The sequence below is a fragment of the Cervus elaphus genome, chromosome 16 (assembly GCF_910594005.1).
Source record: "Cervus elaphus chromosome 16, mCerEla1.1, whole genome shotgun sequence".
NCBI classification, from domain to species: domain Eukaryota; kingdom Metazoa; phylum Chordata; class Mammalia; order Artiodactyla; family Cervidae; genus Cervus; species Cervus elaphus.
This window is the reverse complement of record NC_057830.1, coordinates 9,287,065-9,309,142: the sequence shown is the minus strand read 5'-3', so window position 1 is coordinate 9,309,142 and position 22,078 is coordinate 9,287,065. Positions and strand designations below refer to the sequence as shown.

At 49.1% G+C, this 22,078-nt stretch overlaps 1 protein-coding gene across 18 annotated transcripts in view; it reads left to right on the top strand.

The window, feature by feature from the left end:
- The window catches only part of ZNF618 (zinc finger protein 618), a 200,860-nt gene that overhangs the window by 103,704 nt on the left and 75,078 nt on the right, over positions 1 to 22,078 (top strand). For all 18 annotated transcript variants that reach the window (XM_043870604.1, XM_043870600.1, XM_043870616.1 and 15 more), the window contains exon 2: positions 7,771 to 7,814. In XM_043870604.1, coding sequence (XP_043726539.1) covers positions 7,771 to 7,814 — 44 coding nt within the window. The remainder of the gene's footprint in view (positions 1 to 7,770; positions 7,815 to 22,078) is intronic.

Genomic DNA, 22,078 nt, shown 5'->3' with positions numbered 1-22,078 from the left:
GTCTCCATCCTTGCCCCATGGTCTGTTCTCAACAGAGCAACCACAGTGATTTTTTTAAAAATGGAAGTCAAATTGTATGACTCTGCCCAAACCTTCCAGGAAGGTTTGGCTCCGCAGAGTAAAAGCCAAAGCCCTTCAGTGGCTGCGAGGCTCTGCACAGCTGACCTCTCATCCTCGCTTGGTCTGCCCTAGACACGCTGGCATCCTGTCTGTGCATTGAGCACACCACGCACACGTCTGCCCTTTGGTCTTCCCACTGGCCATTCCTCTTTTCCCAGTCACCGCATGGCCAGCCCCCTCACCTTCCATTGTTTTCCCAGTGACACCTACTCTGATCAACTTATTTAAAATTGCAGCCCACAGCTCTTCCCTTGGCCCAGCATTCTGATTACCCGCCTGCCCTTGAGTGCAATTATACTTGATTATATGTGAGTATGGGCTTCCCCGGTGGCTCAGCGGTGAAGAATCCACCTGCAATGCTGGAGTCACAGGAGATACAGGTTTGATCCCTGGGTCAGGAAGATCCTCTGGAGGATGGCATGGCAACCCACTCCAGTATTCTTGCCTGGGAAATCCCATGGACAGAGGAGCCTGGCAGGCTACAGTCCATAGGGTTGTAAAGTCTGATGTGACTGAAGCGACTTAGCATGCACACACACCTGCATACTAGAGTATGGGGCTTCCCAGGTGGCGCTAGTGGTAAAGAATCTGCCTGCCAGTACAGGAGAACAAGAAATACAGGTTCGATATCTGGGTCGGGAAGATCCCCTGGAGTAGGAAATGGCAACCCACTCCAGCATTCTTGCCTGGATAATTCCATGGACAGAGGAGGCTGGTGGGCTACAGTCCATAGAGTCGCAAAGAGTCAGACACGACTGAGCAACTACCACACATACTTGAGTGTGATCACCGTGAGGACAGGGAAATAATAACAGGTTCAACCATATTTGCCTAGAACAGTGTCTGGAACATAGAAGGAGCTCAGTAAATACTTGTGAGATGAGTGAACAACTTTTTCCTGACTTGAGTCATGTGACTCACTGGGACAAAAGTTCAAGTTAGATTTGAGGGATCCATTGGTGGTTGGAAAGGAAAGAGATATGTAAATAGGGCTTGAGTTCTTTCAGACCCATTTGTCCCCCTGTCCTCAGTAAATGGTAGGGGACATAGAGTCATCCTCTGGGCAGGTCCTGAGGCTCTGGTAGGTTCTTCTCAAAGGTTTGGTGCCTCCCGCAGGCCTCCAGGTCAAGTGCACTTGATTTCATTCACCACTGAGCCTGAGCATCTTCCTGCAGGGTGAGTTGTACCAGTTGGTAATTTAAAACAATTTCTATGTGCAAAATGATATACATATGTATAAAGTACACAGACATGTTTTGGACCACTATGCATTTGGTGCTTACGAATATAACAGTCACGTGACTTAGTAAGAAAGAAGATGAGACTTCAAAGGGATTTGAACAATCAGGAAACGTCCCTTCCTCTCCCAGGTTCACGTTGATTCTTCCCTTCCAAGGATGGAAGGAAGCCGAGAAGCAGTGAACACTGGGGGTATGGAATCGTCCATCAGTGGGTTTGAGGTTGTCCATTCAAAGCCGAGCATAGTACGTGACACATAGTAGGCTTTCAAGAAACACATGTTGAATGAAAGAAGGAATGATTGATTATTTAAGATCGATTTTCATAGCTTACCCATGTATAATTGCCAGTGCAATTTATTATTCATCTAAGGAACCTCAGTATCAGAGAAAGTGAAAGGGAAAGTCACTCAGTCATGTCCGACTCTTTGCAACCCCATGGACTATAGTCCATGGAATTCTCCAGGCCAGAATACTGGAGTGGGTAGCTTTTCCCTTCTCCAGAGAATCTTCCCAACCCAGGGACTGAACCCAGGTCTCCTGCATTGCAGGTGGATTCTTTACCAGCTGATCAGTATTACCTGAGAAATAGTAATTAATGGATTCAACCATATTTGCTGAATATTTGGCTTGTGCCAAGCCCCTAGCTGGGTGCTAGAGACACAACCACATGTGGGATGTGGTCTTTATCCAGGAGGAGTCTGGGGCAACACAGGCTGTCCCGGAACTGTGGTCCCTATCCCGTAGAGCTGGCGAAAGGCACTGGTGGTAGTGTGTTAGCCTTGTTGGGAGAACAATGAACAGGGACTAATCAGATCTGGTGGGGGGATGGGGATCATTTAAGTCTCCAGGGAGGAAGCAATTTTTGAGTTGCAGTGGGGGAGGGAAAAGGCAAGATCTTAATTATACCACCATGGAAATGTGCTGTCTCAGGTCTGTCCCGGGCTTGACCGCTGAAGTGCCATCTTGGAGGTTCCCGCTCCATCTTCTCGGAGCTCCAGGGCCACGAGCCCCCACATTTCCAGTGGCCCCTCGGCCCCCCTGAGCCTCTGGGTCTGCTCTCTTATCGCAGAAAGGCATTTCATTCTTCCAGATCAGGCAGCCAGGACCCAAGGAGCTGTTTTCCTCCATTGTGCAAGCATGACAAATCATTAATTTTTGATTGATTTGCTTAGAATTATGGGCGCCCCAGCATTCTTTCCGCCGCTGAACAGCTGTATAACAAATGAATATATCAGTGTGCACAAAAGATCGGCGATCTAAGAGAAGCAATTACATTGGCCACCCTCCCCCACTCTCACCCCTTCCCGGGCAATGAAGGGAGGAAATTTTTACCAGAAATTCCTCAAGTGGTTTAAAAAAAAAAAAAAAAATGCCTTTTTATAATTGAATTAAATCTTTATCTCTTCATCTTTTGCAGCAGATTTCCAAACACACACCAGTTCCCCACGTGCTTGCTTGGGTTCCATCCATCCAGGAAGAATCTTTAATAATGAAATTTCAACTCATGAATTAAAACCAAAATGGAAAAAAGGAAAAAAAAAAAAAAAAAGGAGCAAATTCTACCCCTCCTTTTTGCCTTTTTTTTTTTTTTTGGTTGCTGCTATTCCTTTAAGATTTTGGAACCGTACCAGTGCACTAAATGTGACCTCCATAACTTTTAAATTAAGAATTTATGCTGGCTTGAAATTTATGAAATATTTCAGCATGAAAGAAAGCCTTTTTCCCTCAGGAAAATTGAGCAATAAATCACAGCGCTGTGGATTTACTGCCCTGGAGCCAGCGAGAGATAGGATTTTTTTTTTTTTTTTTTTTTTTGCTTCATTCTGAAAAAAAAAAAATGTAATCATATAAGACAGCTTAGCTGCTATCCTCCCACTCTCTAGAATTTTTAATTTCAGCTGTTTCTGCTTGGATTTATTTCCAATATTCCTGCTCGGCTTTTCAATTTCCTCAGTTATTAAATTTTAATTCAGTGCATTAGCATTTAAATTAAAAAAGGGTTTATTTTATCGAAATCGTTGGCCAGCCCCCATCGCGTAGCACACGAATTGCCTGTTTCTGCCGTTTGCACAAAATGTGAAATGCAGCTGATGTCTTACAACTTTACATTTGCACAAATTTAGAAATAAAATTTCTGGGTTAGGAATAATATTTTCTTTCCAAGAAAATCCTTAATAAGAGAATGGAAAAGAACAACTCAACGTTCATTTGGGAGGGAAGAGGAGGGTTGAATGAAACCAAAAATAGCCTTGCCCAGGCCCTGAGAAGAAGCTGGTGTGGTAAGGAATGGGTGGGGCTGGGTGCCCTTGTGGGGAGCTGGGTGGGGGTCCTGGGTTTGGGTACCTTTACCCCCACCTGCGTAAGAGGAGGAAGGTCTCTCATGAGCCTACTCCCCCCACCATATTTCATTTACCCTTAAGCGGTCTGGTTAGGTTTGGGTCAACTCCGCGTAGAGCGTCAGAGATGAGAGGAGGTGCGATGATCTGATTGAACTCTTGTGCCTCCTGTCCTTGTTTTTACCTGTGAGAACCTCAGGTCCAGGGAAAGGAAAGAGCATGCCCAAGGTTGAAGGGGAGACCCAGACAGAGCCAGGCAGAAGCTGCATCTTTAGATGCACGTGGTCCAGTGGCGCCATCAGCAGTAGTTTCCATTTCTACACACACTTGGCCTCTGCTTAGTGCTTTGCCAACATCACTGTATTCACTGTCACTGACCAGCCCTTTGGAGAAAGCCTCAGGGCCGCGGGGTCTGGTAGATGCTTATGACCTTCTGTCTTACAGCTGAGGATTCAGATCAGGCCGCAGGACAGGCTGGGAAGGAATGTGGCTCGGTCCAGGCCTGACTCTGCCTCTTGCCCATCTGCTGTGTACCCTTGTACAAGTCACTCTGTTTTTCTGTGCCTCAGTTTCTTGAGCCCAATAAATGGTACCTTTATAGCTATATCTAGGGTTGTTAACGATTATTATTATTATTATTACAGCTGGGCTCAAACTAAGTAGTTTTACATGTCTAGCTTATTTATCATGTTTAAGTCTCCCTCCAGTCCCAAGAGATAGATCTTAGTGTTGGCAAAATTGCCATTTTGCAGATGAAGAAACTGAGTCCTAGAGAGTACAGATGACTTGCCAGGGTTTGTACCGTTCAAAAATGGCAGACCCAAGACTTGAATTCAGACCCTGTGACTCTACGCCCAGTGTTCTTGAACTTTGGTTCAAATTGAGAATCAGATCAGATTACACTGGGTAAAAGTGAGTTTGTGGTTTGGGTCAAATTGAATGAAATTGCTGGTAGTAGACCATTTGGGCCCAGGAAAATGGCACTATCAACTGAATTCAAACAGTAAGACTTGCTTTGAGATATTTGTGAGGACACAGACAAAGCCAGCCTGGCTCCTTAGGGATCTCTACAACTGAGAATTGGTGTCCTCAGCACTGTGGCTGGTGGGGGTGGGAGGCCCCTAGAGGCTGTCCCTTGTCGTTAAGGTGGTCTGGTTCACTTTGGTTCAGTTCAGTTGCTAAGTCTTGTCTGACTCTTTGCAACGAACTGCAGCATGCCAGGCTTCTCTGTCCTTCACCATCCCCCAGAGTTTGCGCAAACTCATGTCCATTGAGTCGGTGATGCCATCCAACCACTTCATCCTCTGTTGTCCTCTTCTCTTGCCTTCAGTCTTTCCCAGTGTCCGGGTCTTTTGCAGTGAGTCCTCTCTTCACATCAGGTGGCCAAAGTATTGGAGCTTCGGGTAGGTCTGGACTCAGGCCCAAAAGCTGAGGTTGAGAGTTGCTCTCTTGAGCATCTCTCACTCGTGGCCCATGGTCCATCTCTACCGCCTTCCCATATCTGCCAATAAACAGACATTTCCCACCCTGCAGGGATGTGCTCTTCCCTCCAGTTATCCCATCCCATCTAGGCTTCTACAGAAAGATTTGCTTAGACAGCTCTTTGAACGTTTTTAGCACTTTGTCTTAGTTTGATAAAAATGAGTGGAAAACAAAAATGTATGTGGCTACCAGTGATGAGAAGTTCAAATATCATGAACACAATAAAAGGGAAAATGGGAACACACGTGGAGATGGGCAGGTGTGCCAAAGAGAGAGACTCCTTTTCCCTGCCCAGTTGCATGTTCAATACACTTGAACTCGTCAACTTTGTGTGAAATTATGTGTGAAGGAAAAGGACAAAAAAGAGATAACATGAAAGATAGGTATGAAATCCTATAAATACACGCGTAGAGTTGAGTCTGAAAGGTGCTTTGGGGGTTTTACTGTGTTTAAGCTCTCTGGGGACAGAACTTCCACCCCTTTTGCCTTTTCTGATTCGAGCATTCGAACAACTCCTTGCATTTGTTTTCTTTACAAGTTTGAGGAATGCAAGATGTCGGAAAGAGGCTGTACTTGATCCTGTTCTTTTGCTCCCAGTGATATTACTTGTGAACCATCTTCTGCTTTCTTGGTTCTTCCATGGAAATAATACGCTGGCATCCCATTAGCTGCTCCCTCCCAAGCCTTGTATTTCTGCCTCCTTGTTTGTCCTTCACCTGTCCGTTTGCTTCCTGTGGGCAGTGGGGGCTCTGTACATTCACCCCATTTCCCAATTGGCTCTCTTGAGTGTTGGAGGGAGATAAAATATTCCAGAGCTGAGGAAGGTGGGTGTTGGAGTGACCCACATCTGGGCTTGTAGTTGTGGGATGTTGGATAAAAGTGAAAATGAGAGTTGCTCAGTCGTGTCTGACTCTTTGTGACCCCATGGACTGTTGTACAGTCCATGGAATTCTCCAGGCCAGAATACTGGAGTGGGTAGCCTTTCCCTTCTCTAGGGGGTCTTCCCAACCAAGGGATCGAATCCTGGTCTTCCACATTGTAGGCGGATTCTTTACTAGCTGAGCCACAAGGGATGTTGGATAAATGACTTAAATTCTTTGACCCTCAGTGCCTCACATGTGAAATGGGGAGATTGTGTATGTGTGTTGGGAAACCTGTCCAGAGGATTAAATGAGAGGCGTTCAGTGCCCATACGTTAGTGCTGGGTGGGAAGTTAGCTGGGGGAGTGAGTCTTGGTACCCACAGGGGACGGGGTGGGGAAGTAGACAAGAGGCAGTGGTGGGGACTGTGGCTAACCAGGTATGTCAAGTCAAGCTGATTGGTCACGTGGGACTGCGTGTTGCTTTCAGAAGCTGAACATCTGGCTTTGGGGAGGATGAAATCCCTTTATTTTTATATATCAACTGTTTAAATCGAAGTCCACCATCTGGTTTTGCCAGTTTGCAGCTTCTCAGAGGCACTCCTTAACAGGTAGCTGCTGCTGTTTTTAGGTCCTCAGTCCTTCATTTGCAACCCTGAATTTCAGAAAGCTTGGAAACAAAAAGATGTTTTCTAACTGGTGAGGCGACAGAACTTGACCTGAAGGGAGAAGAGGCTAGGCGCCAGCTTCATGTTACCCATGTGCTGACTGCATATGTTTCACTATAGAAATATCAACGTGCTTGAGCACTGGGGGCTCCCCAGACCCTTCCAGGGTTGTTTCAAAATATAGAACACATGCACCACATTACCTTTCTAAAATTGGAAAGCGTCTGAATTTCGAAACACATGTGTGCTTGAGTTTTGAACCTGCATTATTCCAACTGTGATTACTATTATCATAAATGTTTCCCCAAAGCTGGGCAGTGCATCTCCAACCAGGGGTGTTGGAGAACCCATGGCCTTAGTTTCTCCCGTGTCCGTGGTCTTAGCATCGAGGTCTCCCCAGCATGGGCCTAGGTGTCAGGATCCCTGGGTATTTGTCACTCAGTCCTCATGAGACTTCAGGCAACTCTCTTCTCTTCTGGGGCCTCAGTCTCTCCATCTGAACCAGAATTTTATGATTTCTGAAAATTTCGTTTGGTTAGCCTTATCTCCCCACCCCTCCACCCCCCAAATAAAAGCGATTACAAACCAGCATTCTCTTGCCTCCCTCTGCTTGCAGGGTTGGGGGACAGCCTATTTTAACATAATAGGATTTCCCCCCTCCAGTTGGTAGGAATAAATCTGCGGCTACTGTTTTATTGGAAATCCCAGCTGAAAATAAAAATGGTGCAATTCAATCTCAGATTTAGCTGGTTACTTACTTTTCACCGAGTCCCACGAGCTCTGTGGTTGCTGGGTTTATGTTGGCAGTGGGTGCTCAGATGGATTTAAAGGGCCAAGCAGATTGGTGGTGGAGGGTGGGGCGGGGCCGGGGTCGGGGGATGGCTGTCCTGACCCCCTCTTGCCACTGGGGGGCAGATTTCTCTAGCCTGGAGGAATGGAGCAGCGGGTGGTGGCCCGCTCACCCCTCTGAAAGCTGGTGTCTGAGCTGGCGCTTGGCAGGGTACAGTGGGTAGCCTCCGGGTCTTCCTCTTGGCTGATGTAGCTGTTCTGGATTTCCTTCGCAGGCTGACGGAGCCAGTGCGGCTGGAAGGAAGAGCACGGCTAGCAGGTATGCCCCCCTCCCCGCCCCCCACCCCACTCCCCCTTCCTTCATCCCTGGTCTCAGGACCAACACCCACCCCTGTCCGATCATCACCTACTACCTGAAAGAATGGATGGTCCAGGTTAGCCCCCTTTGCTGAGAAGTAGCCATACTTCCCTGGAGGACATGGAGCTGTGAGTTGCACTTTCCAGCCCTCCTCTGTGGGCATCTGTGACTGGAATCTTAAGGATGACTCTATGCCAAACTGGACTTGGCTGCTCAAGTTAGGGGAGACTTGGGGGTTGAAGTGCAAGACGGGGCAGGAGGACCTGGGATTGAATCCCATCTCGACTGCCTCATCGTGAACTCCAAGGACGCCCAGCCCAGTTTGGAATTCACTGGCCCAACTTCGGTCCTATGCTCCTCCCCTGAGCCTGTCCCTCCAAATCAGGAGGGTGGACTATTGTGTTTAGCCAGACCGCACCCTTGGAGCTGGCAGGGGATGGCGGAAGCGTGGTCCCCACAGGAGAGCGGGAGTGTCATGACCGAAGATGGGGGAAAGCAATGCTGGACAGACCCATGGAGTAGACGTCTCCCACCAGGGGCGCAGGCGGGCAGTCACTTGGTGTAAATGTTAGTGCTGTTCCTGCCGTTCCATTAGATAGAGCAGCTGGTGTGGCCAGATGACCTTTATTTAGGGCATTGATGGCAAGAAGAAAGCAAGGGACAGCCTAGAGAGAAGGCTTCCCAGGCCACATCCGCAAAGTGTAGGACAGGCTCTAGGATTGCCTACTGGAGCTGGGTGTGCCAAGCACAGGAGTATGTCCTTCAGCTCATGGAACACTGGTTCTTTAAATGTTAACAGATTTTTATGGGGGGAAAAAAAGGGTTCTTTGGCCAAATAATTTGAAGACTGGCAAGTTAAAGTCCACCAATTTCTTTGCTGTGGAACTTTCCAAAACATTTCACTTGCTAGGGTGCTTGCTTGAGAGCATCCGAGAGAGAGAGGAGAGTGACATGTTGCTCAAACTTACTTAAGTGTGGCATGCTTTTATTGACGTTTATCCCGTGGAGCCTGTGTTCCTTGTAATGTGCTTTGGGAAACCATGGGAGCAGGAGGGTAAGGTGATCAGCTCTGTGTTGTAGGGAGATCACCCTGGCCCCCAGTTGCAGGGTGGATTGGAGACGGCCTGAAAGGGGGCATTGACACCAGGCTGGAAATCAGTGTAACCCACCCAAGCCAGCATGGCCCGGCTTCCACCCACCTCCCTGGTCTTCGCGTATGTCTCCTCCTTGCTCAGTCTGTTTTAGCTACCCTGACCCTCTAACTCTGTAAACCAGGGGTCGCCCATCTTTACCAATAAAGGATCAGGTAGTCCTTCACACTCCACAGGCCATAGGTCTCTCTGGAACCTCTGGCGGCATAATCCAGAAACAGCCACAGATGATACGTAAATACACGAATGGCCGTGGTTCGCCAGTTCCCGGCCTGAGTCTTTGCAACCACTGTTCCTTTGCCTGGGATGTCCCCTTCCCCAGTCTTTCCATGATCAGCGCCCTGTCATCCTTTAGGTCTCAGTTCATTCTCCCCTCCGAGACGCCTTCTCTGAGCCCCGCCTACCCCACCTGTGGCCTGTGTCCCCTGTGGCCTGTTTACACTCTTCACTTACTCCACGTATTTGTGTACTTTTCTCTGCTTCTCAGGTGCCAGCTCCAGAGGCCACTTCTGTCTTGTTCAGTGCTGTGGGCTGATCCCCAGCCAGCACTCGAGAGTGTTTATGGGATGGGTACCCTGACTGAGGTGGGAGAAGATGGGATAGTCTAGGGGCAAGGAATGTGGGCTAGATTGAAGGGCTGAACAGTCGAGCTTGGGCTTGGGAATCCGGACAGTGATTCATGTAGCCAGTGGCTGCCCAGCGCCCTTGGATTTCTCTCCTGGACCCCTGATACTAGAATCTTGCGTAAGAACAGTATATGAGGCTGTGGCTTGTGGGGTCGTGGGAGTCTCTAGACTGCCAGTGCCTGGAAATGCTTCCTAGATCTCAATGTCAGGACTGAAAGGGGCCTGGCTTTGTCTAGTCACTCCCTTCATTGAACACATGGGGAGAGAAGGCCCTGCTCAGGGTCATGTGCTGAGTGAGGAAAGCAGTATCAGGCCTTGACCCTCCCTAAGCTGGTGCTCTGTCTACTTACTGACGCTGTACTCGAGTGAGGGTCTAGCCAGCCTCCCTCACCACCCTCTCTTGTTCATTGAGCACCTGCTAGGTTAGACCCAGTGCTCTGTGCTATGGACTCAGGTGGATTAGATGTTCATTTACTCATCCAACAGACATTTGAGCACCTGTTCTGTGGCAGGCACCATTAAGTGCTGGGTCTGCAGCAGTGGGAACAAATTTCCCTTCATTCCTCGTCACTTGTCTGTGGGTGTGGCCCTTGCCCTCACTCTCTAATGCATGAATCTCTCCCAGGCCACCATCTCTGCCTGGTGATCGGAGAACAGCAGATGGGTTTCCCCACAGTGCTAATAGGTGCCTGAAGCTCTATATTGTGTCTTATCAGCCCAAGGCTGTAGTGACGGGGAGAAGAGTGCTGAGATCAGCTAGAGATGCCTGGCCTGGTCAGGGGAGGTGGGAGGTGGGAGGTGGCCTGTGTGCCATCTCTTTGCTCTCCCTGATTAACCTATGTTTGCATACACTTAGTAATGGAGCCCCATGTTATTGCCACAGTGCCAGAGTATACACCAAGAAGGGTCAGCCCAGACCTTACTGTGTAACTTCTGATGTAGGAAAAAAAATTCTAATAATAACTATCATTTAGTCAGGCTCTGAGCTAAGTGATTTACATTTACTAAATGATAGAATCTTTGTGGGGCTTCCCTGGTAGCTCAGCTAGTAAAGAATCTGCATGCAGTGCAGGAGACCCTGTGGTTCGATTCCTAGTTCGGGAAGATCTCCCGGAGAAAGGATAGTCTATACCCAGTCCAGTATTCTTGCCCAGAGAATCCCAGGGACAGAGGAGCCTGGCGGGCTATCGTCCGTGGGGTTGCAAAGAGTCAGACATGACTGAGCAACTAAATGCAGCACAGCCCATAATCTTTATCGCAGCTCTGTGGAGGATGATCTTCTTATTCCCACTTTCCTACGGAAGCTGCTGAGGCCCAGAGAGGTATCCAGTTGGAAGTGAGCAGCACAGCCAGGGTGCCTATCCCGGTCTGAGTCTTCTGATGCAGCTGCCTCTCCACCGTGCCCTCCTGCTGCTGTAGGAAGTGATCAGTTTACAGAGCTGAGAGGAGCCTGGGAGGGGACCAGGGCTGGGCCGTCGACTGGGGTCCTGTCCAGAAGGCGGGGCCTCTGAAGGAGCTCACCAGGGAGTTTATGTTGATTCTGTTATTAAAGCTAATAGAGCATCTTTGAAAGACCAGAGCAGCTTTATTGTCGAGTGACCCAGTAATCGGTGTGAGAAGTGAGTTCTGCTTTAAACGTCCAGAGAACATTAATATAGCCCTTAGCTGATGCCACTGGTGAATTTGACCCTTGGGCAGAGGAGCCTGGTGGGCTACAGTCCATGGGGTTGCAGAGATTGTCGGGCATGACAATCCGGGCATGAGCCCGGATATCGGGTTAGATTGGCCAGGTGGGCTTAAGAGTCTTGGGTGCTTGGTGGAGCGTTAGACTCATGCAGTCCCTGCTTCAGATGGAGAGACTAAAGCCCAAGGCTCCCCGAAGTCAAGAGTGAGGCTGAGTGGTCCTGGTTGGGACTGACCTGGAAGGACCTGTGACTCTCTGACCTCCGCTCCACGCTTTGCCACGCATGCTGTGTCATCACACCAGGGTCTGCTTTCGTTCCAGCGCCTTCCTTTCGGCCCAGAACACCTCATGCTGTTCCTTCTCCAGAGGTCCTCTGGCTAAACCCCAAAAGCAACAGCATGGGCTGCTAAGGAATTAGTGTTAAGTTGAGGGGGAGGAGGAGAGGTGGTGTTTCTGATCCTAGGAGACGACCGCCAGTGGTTTGGTTTACTTCCCTGTAACCCAACCTGGGTCGGTTTTACAAGACCAGTGATCTCAGCACTTGAGGTTAATGCTAACCTGGTGTGCAGGTTACAGATCACGTACCACAATGCAGCCAAACCTCACTTATTCTAAGAGGCGTGGAGGGCTGTGGGGCCTTAACTGTAGAAAATTCTAACATTCTAAATGCAGTTTTCATAATCAAGTAAATGTAGCTTCAGCTTTGTTGTAATGAAGAATTAGGCACCTCCCCGCCCCCCTGCTTTTTTTGGTCAGTTGAAGGTTTTCAGAGTTGGAAGGACTTTGTCGATAATCTGGTCCAGCCCTTTCATCTGGAGATAAGGCAGACCAGGGATAGAGGCGGTGAGGGACTGGTTTGTTTGCCATGTGTTCCAGTTGCCTAACAAATGATCTGGGCCATATAGACAGGGAGACTGGGGTGGAGGAGAAGGCGATAAGATCAAGGCTCATTCATTCATTCCACAAACACTTACTGAGTGCCTGCTAAGTGCTAGGGTCTGACCGTGGTGTTGTAAATACAGTGGCAAATAAAACAGAAATCCCTGGTCTTGTGGAGCTCATGTTCTTGTGGGAATGGAGGAGACAGAAATACTGAAAGTACCTCGCCTGTCACATGGTAAGAAGTGCTTTGGGGGAAGGGCAGAGAGGGAGACTGGGAGAGTCAGAAGCAGTATTGCATCAATAAGAAGGTGACATTTGAACAGAGATTTGAGGGAAATGAGGGACTGATTCAGGCAGTCATTTGGGGAAGTGCATTCTAGGCAGAGAGGACAGTCGGTGCAAAGGCCCTGGGGCAGGAGTGTGCTCAATGTGTTGGAGCAACCGCAGGGAGACTGATACGGCTGCCTAGGGCCTTGGAAACTTTTGTCAGGACTTTGGCCCTTACCCTGTGTGAACCGGGGAACCACTGGGGGTGTTGAGCAGAGGAGTGACATGATTTGGTTTTAAAAGGATCATTCTGTCTGCCAGAAGAATACACTGCAGGGGGCAAGATGTGAAAGAGGTACTGCCAAGAGTTCGGGGCAGGCAGGACCTTAGACAGTAGGCTTGGAAGGGAGTTTCTGAAAGGCCATGTTTTTCAGGCCTGAGGAATTTGTTTCAGCAAAGCATTTTGTGAGTCCTGCATTCAAAATGCACGGCCTTCTGCTTGGTCCTGGGAGAGCCCCAGAGTGGAACAGGATGGTCCCTGTGGCTCCCACTTTGCATGCCCAGCCTGTGGGGCATCTCACTCACCCTCTCTCTGAGCCCACACAGCCTGGGTGCAGATCCTGGCACCACCTGCTGTCTGGTTGTATGACCTTAGGCTAGTTACCTGACCTCAGTTTCCTCATCTGTAAAATGGGGGGCTATATTCATACTCTGCCCTCATAGCGGTGTCAGTGAGGGTGAAGGGCACTAATGATGATATGTAGGGACTTCCCTGGTGGTCCAGTGGCTAAGACTCCATGCTCCTGATGCAGGGGGCCTGAGTCTGATCCCTGGTCACGGAAACAGATTCCACATGCCACAACTAAAAGATGCTGCATGCCACAACTTAAAAAAAAAGATCCTGTCTGCTGCAACAAAGATCTGGCACAGGCAGATAATTTTTTTTTTTTTTTTAAGTGGTATTACACCCTTAGCCCAATGCCTGGTCTGTAGTAGATGTTCAGTAAATACTTGTTTTTTTTTTTTTTGCCACCGTCACTGCAATACTGGATTCCATTCCCAGGAGGAGGGAACAGTGGGTGGCAGGTGACTTCTCATAGAGCCTGGACGTAAGAGGGAGCCTGCAGGCGGGGATGACTGTGGGGGTGGAACTTGTGTTTGAGGGCCCACCACGATCCGCTTCCTGTGTCCTGCGGTTTGAACATCTCAAGTGACCCTCCCAGGGTCCCGCCGAGGCAGCAGTTGGCACCCCTCCTTCTCACAGGGCCTGAGAAATAGACTTGTTCATGGTCAACCAAATAATCAGATGGCTTTGGGCCTCGCTGAGTCTTGTGCTTTAAGCCAAGGTTTTCCCCCCGGTGGACAGTTAAATCTCATAACCGCATGTGTATGGCTGTGGAATTGTTTTTAAATAATAGCTTCTTCTTGTTTAGCATTTTGGCTTTCAGCAGGGAAATTAAAGTAGCCCTAAACAAGTTAACCTTATTTGCACAAAATTCCGTAGTACCAGTAGGCCTGATGCTGGTCGGTGACCAGGATGGTATTGGCAGAATGAATTATGTGAGAACCAGCTCTGGGTATGCCATCTTCATCTTGGGGGCTTCCTAGGTGGCTCAGATGGTAAAGGGTCTGCCTGCAATGTGGGCGACCCAGGTTCAATCCCTGGGTTTAGAAGATCCCCTGAAGGAAATGGGCAACCCACTCCAGAACCCTTGCCAGGAAAATCCCATGGACAGAGGAGCCTGGTTGGCTACAGTCCATGGGGGTCACAAAGAGTCAGACATGACTGAGTGACTTCACTTTCACTTTTCACTTTCATCTTCATCTTGACTGTAGGTTTGTGTTCCTGTTATTGGAACTCATTTGATTTCCAGAAATGTGTATTCTTACACTACCAAACTTGGGACCAGAGTTCGACTATAAAAATCATAAATTGCATGCTGCTTCTTAAGAGTTCATCTTCTTACTCCAAAGGGGCCCCTTGCTTCTCTGGTGGGCAGAGTTCACTCTGCTTAATCAGTTACTGTTAACTGCACAAAGAAGGCAGATGCTGGAAAATTCAGACATCCACATCCTTGGGATTGTCCTCTGGAGACGGCCACAGAAATGCAAACTGCAAATCCTATGTATCAAAAATGGTGAATCATTTTTCCAAATGGCCCTGTGGTTCTCAAGCATGGGGTGGTCCAGCTATGGGAAGTGATTGGGGTCTCTAGGGAATCCGGACATGTCTAACCACCCAGCTTGAGTTTCCTACCTGTGCTCCTTGAGCAAATTTAAGAAAGTTCTCCTGAAGCTGCAGTTACCAGTATAGAGCATCCGAAAGTCTCATCTTGTCCTGAAGAAACTCGGTCTTGAGAATGGAACCAGGATGATATGACCTGGTTGCTTCTCAAAAACTCCCCCTTTTAAAAAATTTATTTGATGGTGCCAGGTCTTAGCTGTGGCATGTGGGGTCTAGTTCCCTGACCAGGGACCGAACCCAGGCCCCCTGCATTGGAAGTATGGAATCTTAGCCCCTGGATCACCAGGGAAGTCCCTTGAACCCTTTGATGACAAAAGCCCTCAATCTGAGAAAGCAACCCTGGAAATGTCCACAGCCTCACTGTTTATATTGTTCTGCCCACCCTCGGCTTCCACCGCCTCCAGGTTTCACGCAAACCACGATGGTAAAGGGCGTGGGTACATCACACCCACCACCTTGATCACACCACCTTCCCATCCTGCAGTGAACCTGTCCACGTGTGTGCCCCCCTCTCCCTCCTATTCATTGCTGATGTATGCAGGGGCTCCTGCCCTCCGTTCCCTTGGTTTTCACAGGGGCAAAGCATTCCTCTCTTGCCTTCATTTGTGAGTTCTCCACCTGTGACCTAAGAGCTCCTCTTTTCCACAGTTGGATCACACTTTTCTTGTTTTGCCCGACAAGTGCTTGGTAGAGACAGGAGAAGAGAATAACAGTTACTGAGTCCCTCTATGTGTGTGGTGCTGTGCTGGGCGCCTTAGGAACACCTCTGTGCTTTAATCTTCTAAATAACCCTTCGAGGTTCGTGCTTACACGTCAGGAAAGGGAGGTGTGTGCAGGTTAGGAAGCCTGGCAACAGCCCGCACACCTCGTTTATCATCGTCAAACCCCTTGGGGAGACTGGACTGTGTATTGAAGAGTCTCGTTTGTGTATCTGGGGGCAGCACACCTTTGGGCAGTAAGGGGCCAGGCTTGGGTGTTCATAGTAGGCCGTGTGGATGGAGCTGGCTGTGCATTCCAGATCCCAGACAAGGTCATCAGCTGATCTGGTGGATGGAGAACAGAGGGGTGGAAGCCAGATGTAGTACCAGGATGGGGCAAGCACAGTGGAGGGACGGCAGAGCTTCCTAAGCAGCTGGGCAGCTCCTGGCATCAGTTGTCAAGGTGGGCAGGAGAGAAGGGGTGCAGTCCTGTCGGGAAGCCCCTTTACATTTCATGCCAAGGTGAATGGTCAGGACTGTTGGGCATCAGTGATCGAGGCTAAGTCACAACCTCGGTAGGAAATAACGTTGATGGCAGAAGGGGTGTATTCTCTGTTTATACAGCCAGTGTGAGAGCCTAGCTATAGCCTCACTGTTCATGGTTGAGTCACCTGCTCCCCGGGATCTGTGTAGGACACCGTGGGTGCCCTGGAAGGTACCGGACAGTCGGCACAGGCTCCTGTGTGGCCTCCCCTTTCCCACCTGCCTGTCAAGGGCATTCTAAGGGAGTGAGAATTCCTGAGTCTGCAGAATCCCAAAAGTTGTGTGGGGAGAGTCACAGCACAGTGGGTCTTTAGAGAGCTGTGCTCATGGCTAGCTGATACGTGTCATATCACGGACAGACCCATTGGAAAACACAGCCAGTGCCTCTGTGTAAGATACTGTTAACAGCAGCTCTTATTAATGACCTGGACCAATCTTCCATGTGCCATGACTCCCTTGAAAGAAGCTTCCAGCTTTCCCTGGAGGGCCCCACCTGCTAAATGTCGGAGTTTGTGACTTGACAGCCGTTGCTCAAGACTCCTGCTCTTCTCTATTTTAGGTTTAAATTAACCAGGGAATTAACTCTTAATATTTAAGTCTTCACGCTGTCTTTCCGAGCTGCGGTATTACCCAGCGTTGTAGCTGACTGACAACCATACATTGAAGAAAATTAAGTGCCTGAAAATTAATTCAGGCTAATGATATATTTATGCATTGTAGGATATTTTGAATTTCTAGACTGTTAAGAGTTGTTTAATAGGTTAATAGTTTTTAATCTATTAATCTAATCTTTCGTACTTGACTATTTATTAAGATATTTCAGTGATACATGACAGAAGTGGATAATTCTGAGGGTTATTAAGGCATGGGTGATGGCGTGAAGATTTGGATCACGGGTGGAATAGTAAATACAGCTGCCTTGATACTGGGGTTTGCAGCAACTGGGGTTTTGCTGTAAGTTCTTTTTCTTTTGGCCCTTCCAGGTGAGTAGTGAAGCTGTGACCTTTATCCTCATGATTTCTGTTCTTGTAGCTGAAAACAGGAAACTTTTTACATCCAAAGGACAAATGTGAACATAGTCGCCCTTCTGGGGCACATCAAGGAGAGCTAAAGGTCAGTGCTGAACATAGCCCAAGCACCTTTCTCTGTGGCAGAGATGGAGCCCTCCATTTCTTTGTTTTCTTGCATTTCTGTGTTTTCTGTTTTTAGCATTGAGCATGTGCCTGTTCGGCCAAGATACTAAGGATACGGTAGGAGACAAGGAAATGCACACATTCCCCATCTCTTGGAGCTTCTGGTCATTCAGTCTTGTATTTCTTCATTCATTCAACAAGTGTTTTTATTATTTTCTCTAGGAAAAAAAACAAAAGCAAATCATCCAGATGATGTTTTAAAAAAGCCTAGGGGGAAAAAAAAAAAGCCTAGGGATTGGAATCAGACAGACCTGGTTGAATCCTGCTTCTGTCACTAGAAAGCTGTGTGACCATGAGAAAGTCACTCTGTTTCTCTGATCTTTGGTCTTCTTATTTGTGGAACAAAACTACCTGCCACGTAAGGCATCGTGAAGAGCAAGGAGATGGTGCTTGCATACGGCCTGAAGCAGCGCCACGCCGCCTGGCCCCTCCTAGCTGCTCAGCGTGTCCTAGCTGCCCTGTCCTCCCTCACCCCGTGACTGTATCATTGCATCAGCATCTCCTCTGCTCCACATGCTGGCTTTTTTGCATCTGGCTGTTTACTGCTTGCATCATTGCTGACATCTGCCAAGGTCCAGGTACAGAAGGCAGAAGTGTAGAGCCATGTTGAATTGGCGGTGAGATTTGGACTCTGACCCTGTTAGAAGCAGAGGGGGCGTTCCCAGAGCCACTGGTCTGAGGCTGCAGGCTCCTTTGTGGGTATCATCCTGAGACCTCAGCGCCCCACCCCTGCCCAGCGGCCTGAATCTGCTAATGGAAGAAATAATGGTGACCCTGTATCTTCAGGGGCTGGTGTCATTTTGTAATACCAGATCACCACCCTATCCACCTTGAACTTGCATGTTATATGTCAATAGTATCTCAAAGCTGGAGGAGAAAAAAAAAGTGATGGTGTCAGAGCATTGCTAAGGCTGCCCTGTTGGCATTTCAGAAAGTAGGAAGAGCTTGTTGCATTCAAGAAAATTTCCATTGGAAAGGATGAAGATAAGACTATGACACTTCAGGAAGAAGCTTCCCTTATTCAGAACATTGGCTCCAATGAAACATCTCCAGCTCGTGTTCTCCCGAGGGCCAGATGGGTGGGACGTTGCTGCCTTCAGTTCTGGGTGTCAGCTGAAGCAGTCCAGCCCTCGACAATTCTTTTGAGTGGTGGAGAGAGGGAGACACCTCAAAGGCTATGCTGCATTGACCTTTGCAAGGTTCATGCTTGGCTTCTTAGGGGAGCAGGTGTTGATTGATCACCTCGCCCATATCAGGCAGCGCTGCAGGTGGCAGCAGATCGAGGAGACAACGTCCCTGTCCTCTTGTAGCTCTCGTTCTAGTCGGGGAGACGTTGAGGAGGACGAGCGGTGACAAGAGTCGTACGTGAGTGCAGGGTAAATGCTGAGCAGAACACGTAGGGCAGGGAAGGGATGTGGGTATTTGAGTGAAGACCTGGAGGAGGGGAGACCCGGCCGTGGGCATTTGGGGACCGGGGAGAGTATTCAGAAAGAGCGAAGAGCAGATGCAAAGGCTTGAGGCAGGAGCCTGCCCCACCTGCTCAGAGGACAGGGAGGAGGCTGATGTGGCCCCCGGGGGAGGAAACGAGAGGGACAAGGTTAGCAGATGAAGTCAGTGGGCACGTGAGGCATGTCTCAGAGCCCTGAGGGTTGAAGCAAGGACTCTGGCTGCTACTCTGGGTGAGATTCAGAACCGTAAGTGGGTTTTGAGCCAAGGAGTGACATGAGCTGGCCCGGCCAGGATAGGAACAGAGAGACGGGCTGTGAGAATATTACAGGAGGACAAGAGAGGGGAAGGCAGCTTGGATGAGAGTGGTGGCGGTGGGCTGGTAAGCAGTGTCGGGTTCTGGACATATTTTGAAGGTGGGGTTGATAGGATTTGCGGGTAGACTGATGAGTAGGGAGTGAGAGGGAAGAGACGAGGATGGTCCCAGAGTGGTGGAATTGTACTAACCGAGACGGAGAAGACCGCTGTTAACCGATGACTGTGTCCTCAGCTGCAGGGTTTAGCGGGAAGAGCACTGGGGTTGGAGTCAGGAGAATTTCCTGGCTTGGGGGAAGGGGCACAGCCGCAGCTCAGCTTGGACCTGTAACTAGGGGTGCCTGCCTGTTGGGCATCCAGGTGGACGTGTCCACCGGGCAGTTGTTCAGGCAGGTCTGGAGCTCAGGGAGAGGTCCAGGCTGGAGATAGGGTTTGCAATTCATCATCACATAGTTCACACGTAAAAGCATGAATCTAGGTGCAATCATGTAGGAAGTGAGTGTGAGTAAAAAGAAGAGGCTCTCGAGCTTATCCTTGGGACAGGTTGACATGGAAAGGGTGGGTTAGTGAAGAGGAATCAGAAGAAAGAGGAGTGGCTGGAAGGTGAGAGGCCCATGGGGAAGACCCAGAGCATTGCGAGGAAAGAGTTGGAGGAGAAGAGAGGGGAACTCATTAAAGGCTGCTGATAGAGATGAATTCAGTCCGGACTGAGTAGGGACTGTTGGATCTAGAAGCTTGGAGGTCCTGGGAGGCCTTGGAAAGAACTGCTCTGATGGAATGGGGGCTGGGAGCAGGAACCTCACTGGACCTGGGAAGCATTGCCAAGGGGGAGCCTGCCAACATTTGCAAATAATAATCATTTGTGCTCCGGTTATCGGTAGGTGGGCCGCTGGGTAGAACTGGAGGACTAGGTCAGTGGTCAGCCTCTGCAGCAGGGTACACACGGCCCCTGACATCATGGCTGGATGTGTGTTAATTCATTTAACACCACATGCATCCATGCATTCATAGACAGTGTTGTATTTAAGCACAGCTTGAGGCCTGTTAACCCTCTTTCGTAATGAGTAGAGTCTTTTAATGAGGTTTTATTCTAGAGAGAGTTAACCAAGTCATTACTTACACACTGTGATTAGAGATCCCCACCCCCCCCACCAGCTTTAGCATTGTTTCAGTGGCTAAAGTACCAGAGGAAATAAGCAGTGGCCTTTGGTGAAGGTGGAGTGGCCGTGAGGCTGAGCCTTGCGGCAGAGACAGGAGATTCACACACCTGTTGGGCAGAGGTCTGGCCTCCACCAGGGCCTTAGACATCTCAGACTCCAGCTCAGTCATCATCAGATGGGACAGCTGACTCAAATTGGGGCAGGACAGAAGTCCAGTGTGCTGAGGACTTCTCATGACCCCTGAGACTTGCTAGGATTATAAGTGTTAGCATCTGTGGTGCGATGATGTAGAAATTCCACCCAGAAAGAACTTTGGTTGACTGGCATCGCTGGAACTCTTCCTTCAACGTGGCCAGAAATGACATTTGTCCTTGGGCCTCCAGTCCACTGAGAAGTTGTTTGGTGGCTCTCTTGGACTGCAGGGCTCAGCGGGAACGACTCTAGGACAGAAGTTGCAAGAGTTGGTCTCAGATTCACTGCTGGAGGTTGTGTGCCCTTGGGCACACCGTTCATTATGCATCATGTTGATGAGTCTGTCCTGTGCTGCAGGCCCCAGGCTGGGGCTGGATGTGGAGGGGGTGGGAACAGACATGGGCCCTGCCCTCTGCTCTGGTTCCCTGTCTGGCCACAGGGCACTCGTGAGCGCCAGATGTGATGGGGTGGATGTGAGCAGCGAACCATCTGGTAAGACCCAGAGGAAGAGGTTTGTTTCTGAAACCTTCCCGGGCAGGCATGCGGGCACATTGACTGACCAGATCAGACTCGACCATGGGGATGAGTAAGAACGAAGCAAAAGAAAACTTTGGGGCTGGCGGAAGCCACGGGTTTGCAGAGTTAACTGCTTTGGGGCTGTTTCTTCTAATTCAGTCACACATGGTGTATTAGTTTCCTGTGGCTGCTGTAACAAATACCACAAACTGAGTAGCTTAAAACAAGAGAAATTAGACCCCTCACTGTTCTGGAGGCCAGAAGTCTGAAACCAGGTCTGGGCCAGCGTTACACACCGTCTGGAGGTTCTGGGGGTGGATCTACTCTTTGCTTCTCCAACTTCAGGTGGCTGCAGCATCCCTTGGCTTGTGGCCACATCCATCCAATATGTGGTTCTCCTGCCTTCTCATCTTCTCTGTATTGTCCCCGCTTCTGTCTGTCAGATCCCACCTGTGTCTCTTATAAGGGCACTTGTCACTGCATATAGAGCCCACCCAGAGAATCCAGGACAGTCTTGTCTCAAGATCCTGAAATGAATTACATCTGCAAAGAGCCCTCTCCCAAATGAGTTCACATTCACAGATTCCAGGGATTAGGTCAGGGGTCTATCTTTTGGCTTCCCTGGTGACCCAGACAGTAAAGAGTCTGCCTGCAGCAGGAGACCTGTGTTCGATCCTTGGGTCCGGAAGATCCCCTGGAGGAGGGCATGGCTACCCACTCCAGTATTCTTGCCTAGAGAGTCCCACGGAGAGAGGAGCCTGGCGGGCTACAGTCCATGGGGTCACAAAGAACGGGACACCACTGAACGACTCACACTTCTTGTCTTTTGGAGGGGCCACCATTTACCCCCCATCACCACTAAAAGCAAAGCTGTAGGTATCAGAGACAGAGAAAGTGGTGTTCCTGGAGGCCTACTCACCACCACCCCTGTAATTCAGGCCCCATGGGTGCTTTAGGGCCATCACTCTAGAACCCATAGGCCTTCAAGGATCACACTTCGAGAACCATTGCCTTAGTGAAAGGCCAGGTCTCTTAGAGAATTCCTTGGGCAGGAACCTGCTTGGTCTGGCTCTTATCCTGGCATTCTGGCCTGAGCAGTAAGCAGTGACCACAGACAGCATGTACTTACTGAGAAATATCCTTTTAGTGCCTGACTTTAGATTTTATGTTGAAGTGTGACTCGGGTTAAATATAAAATTCATAGCATATCTTGAGCAACTATTTTGTAGTTATCTATATATAAATCTATTTTACAGCGACACAAATAGAATAGATTATGGAGTGTCAGCATGTAGATAGATTCCAAG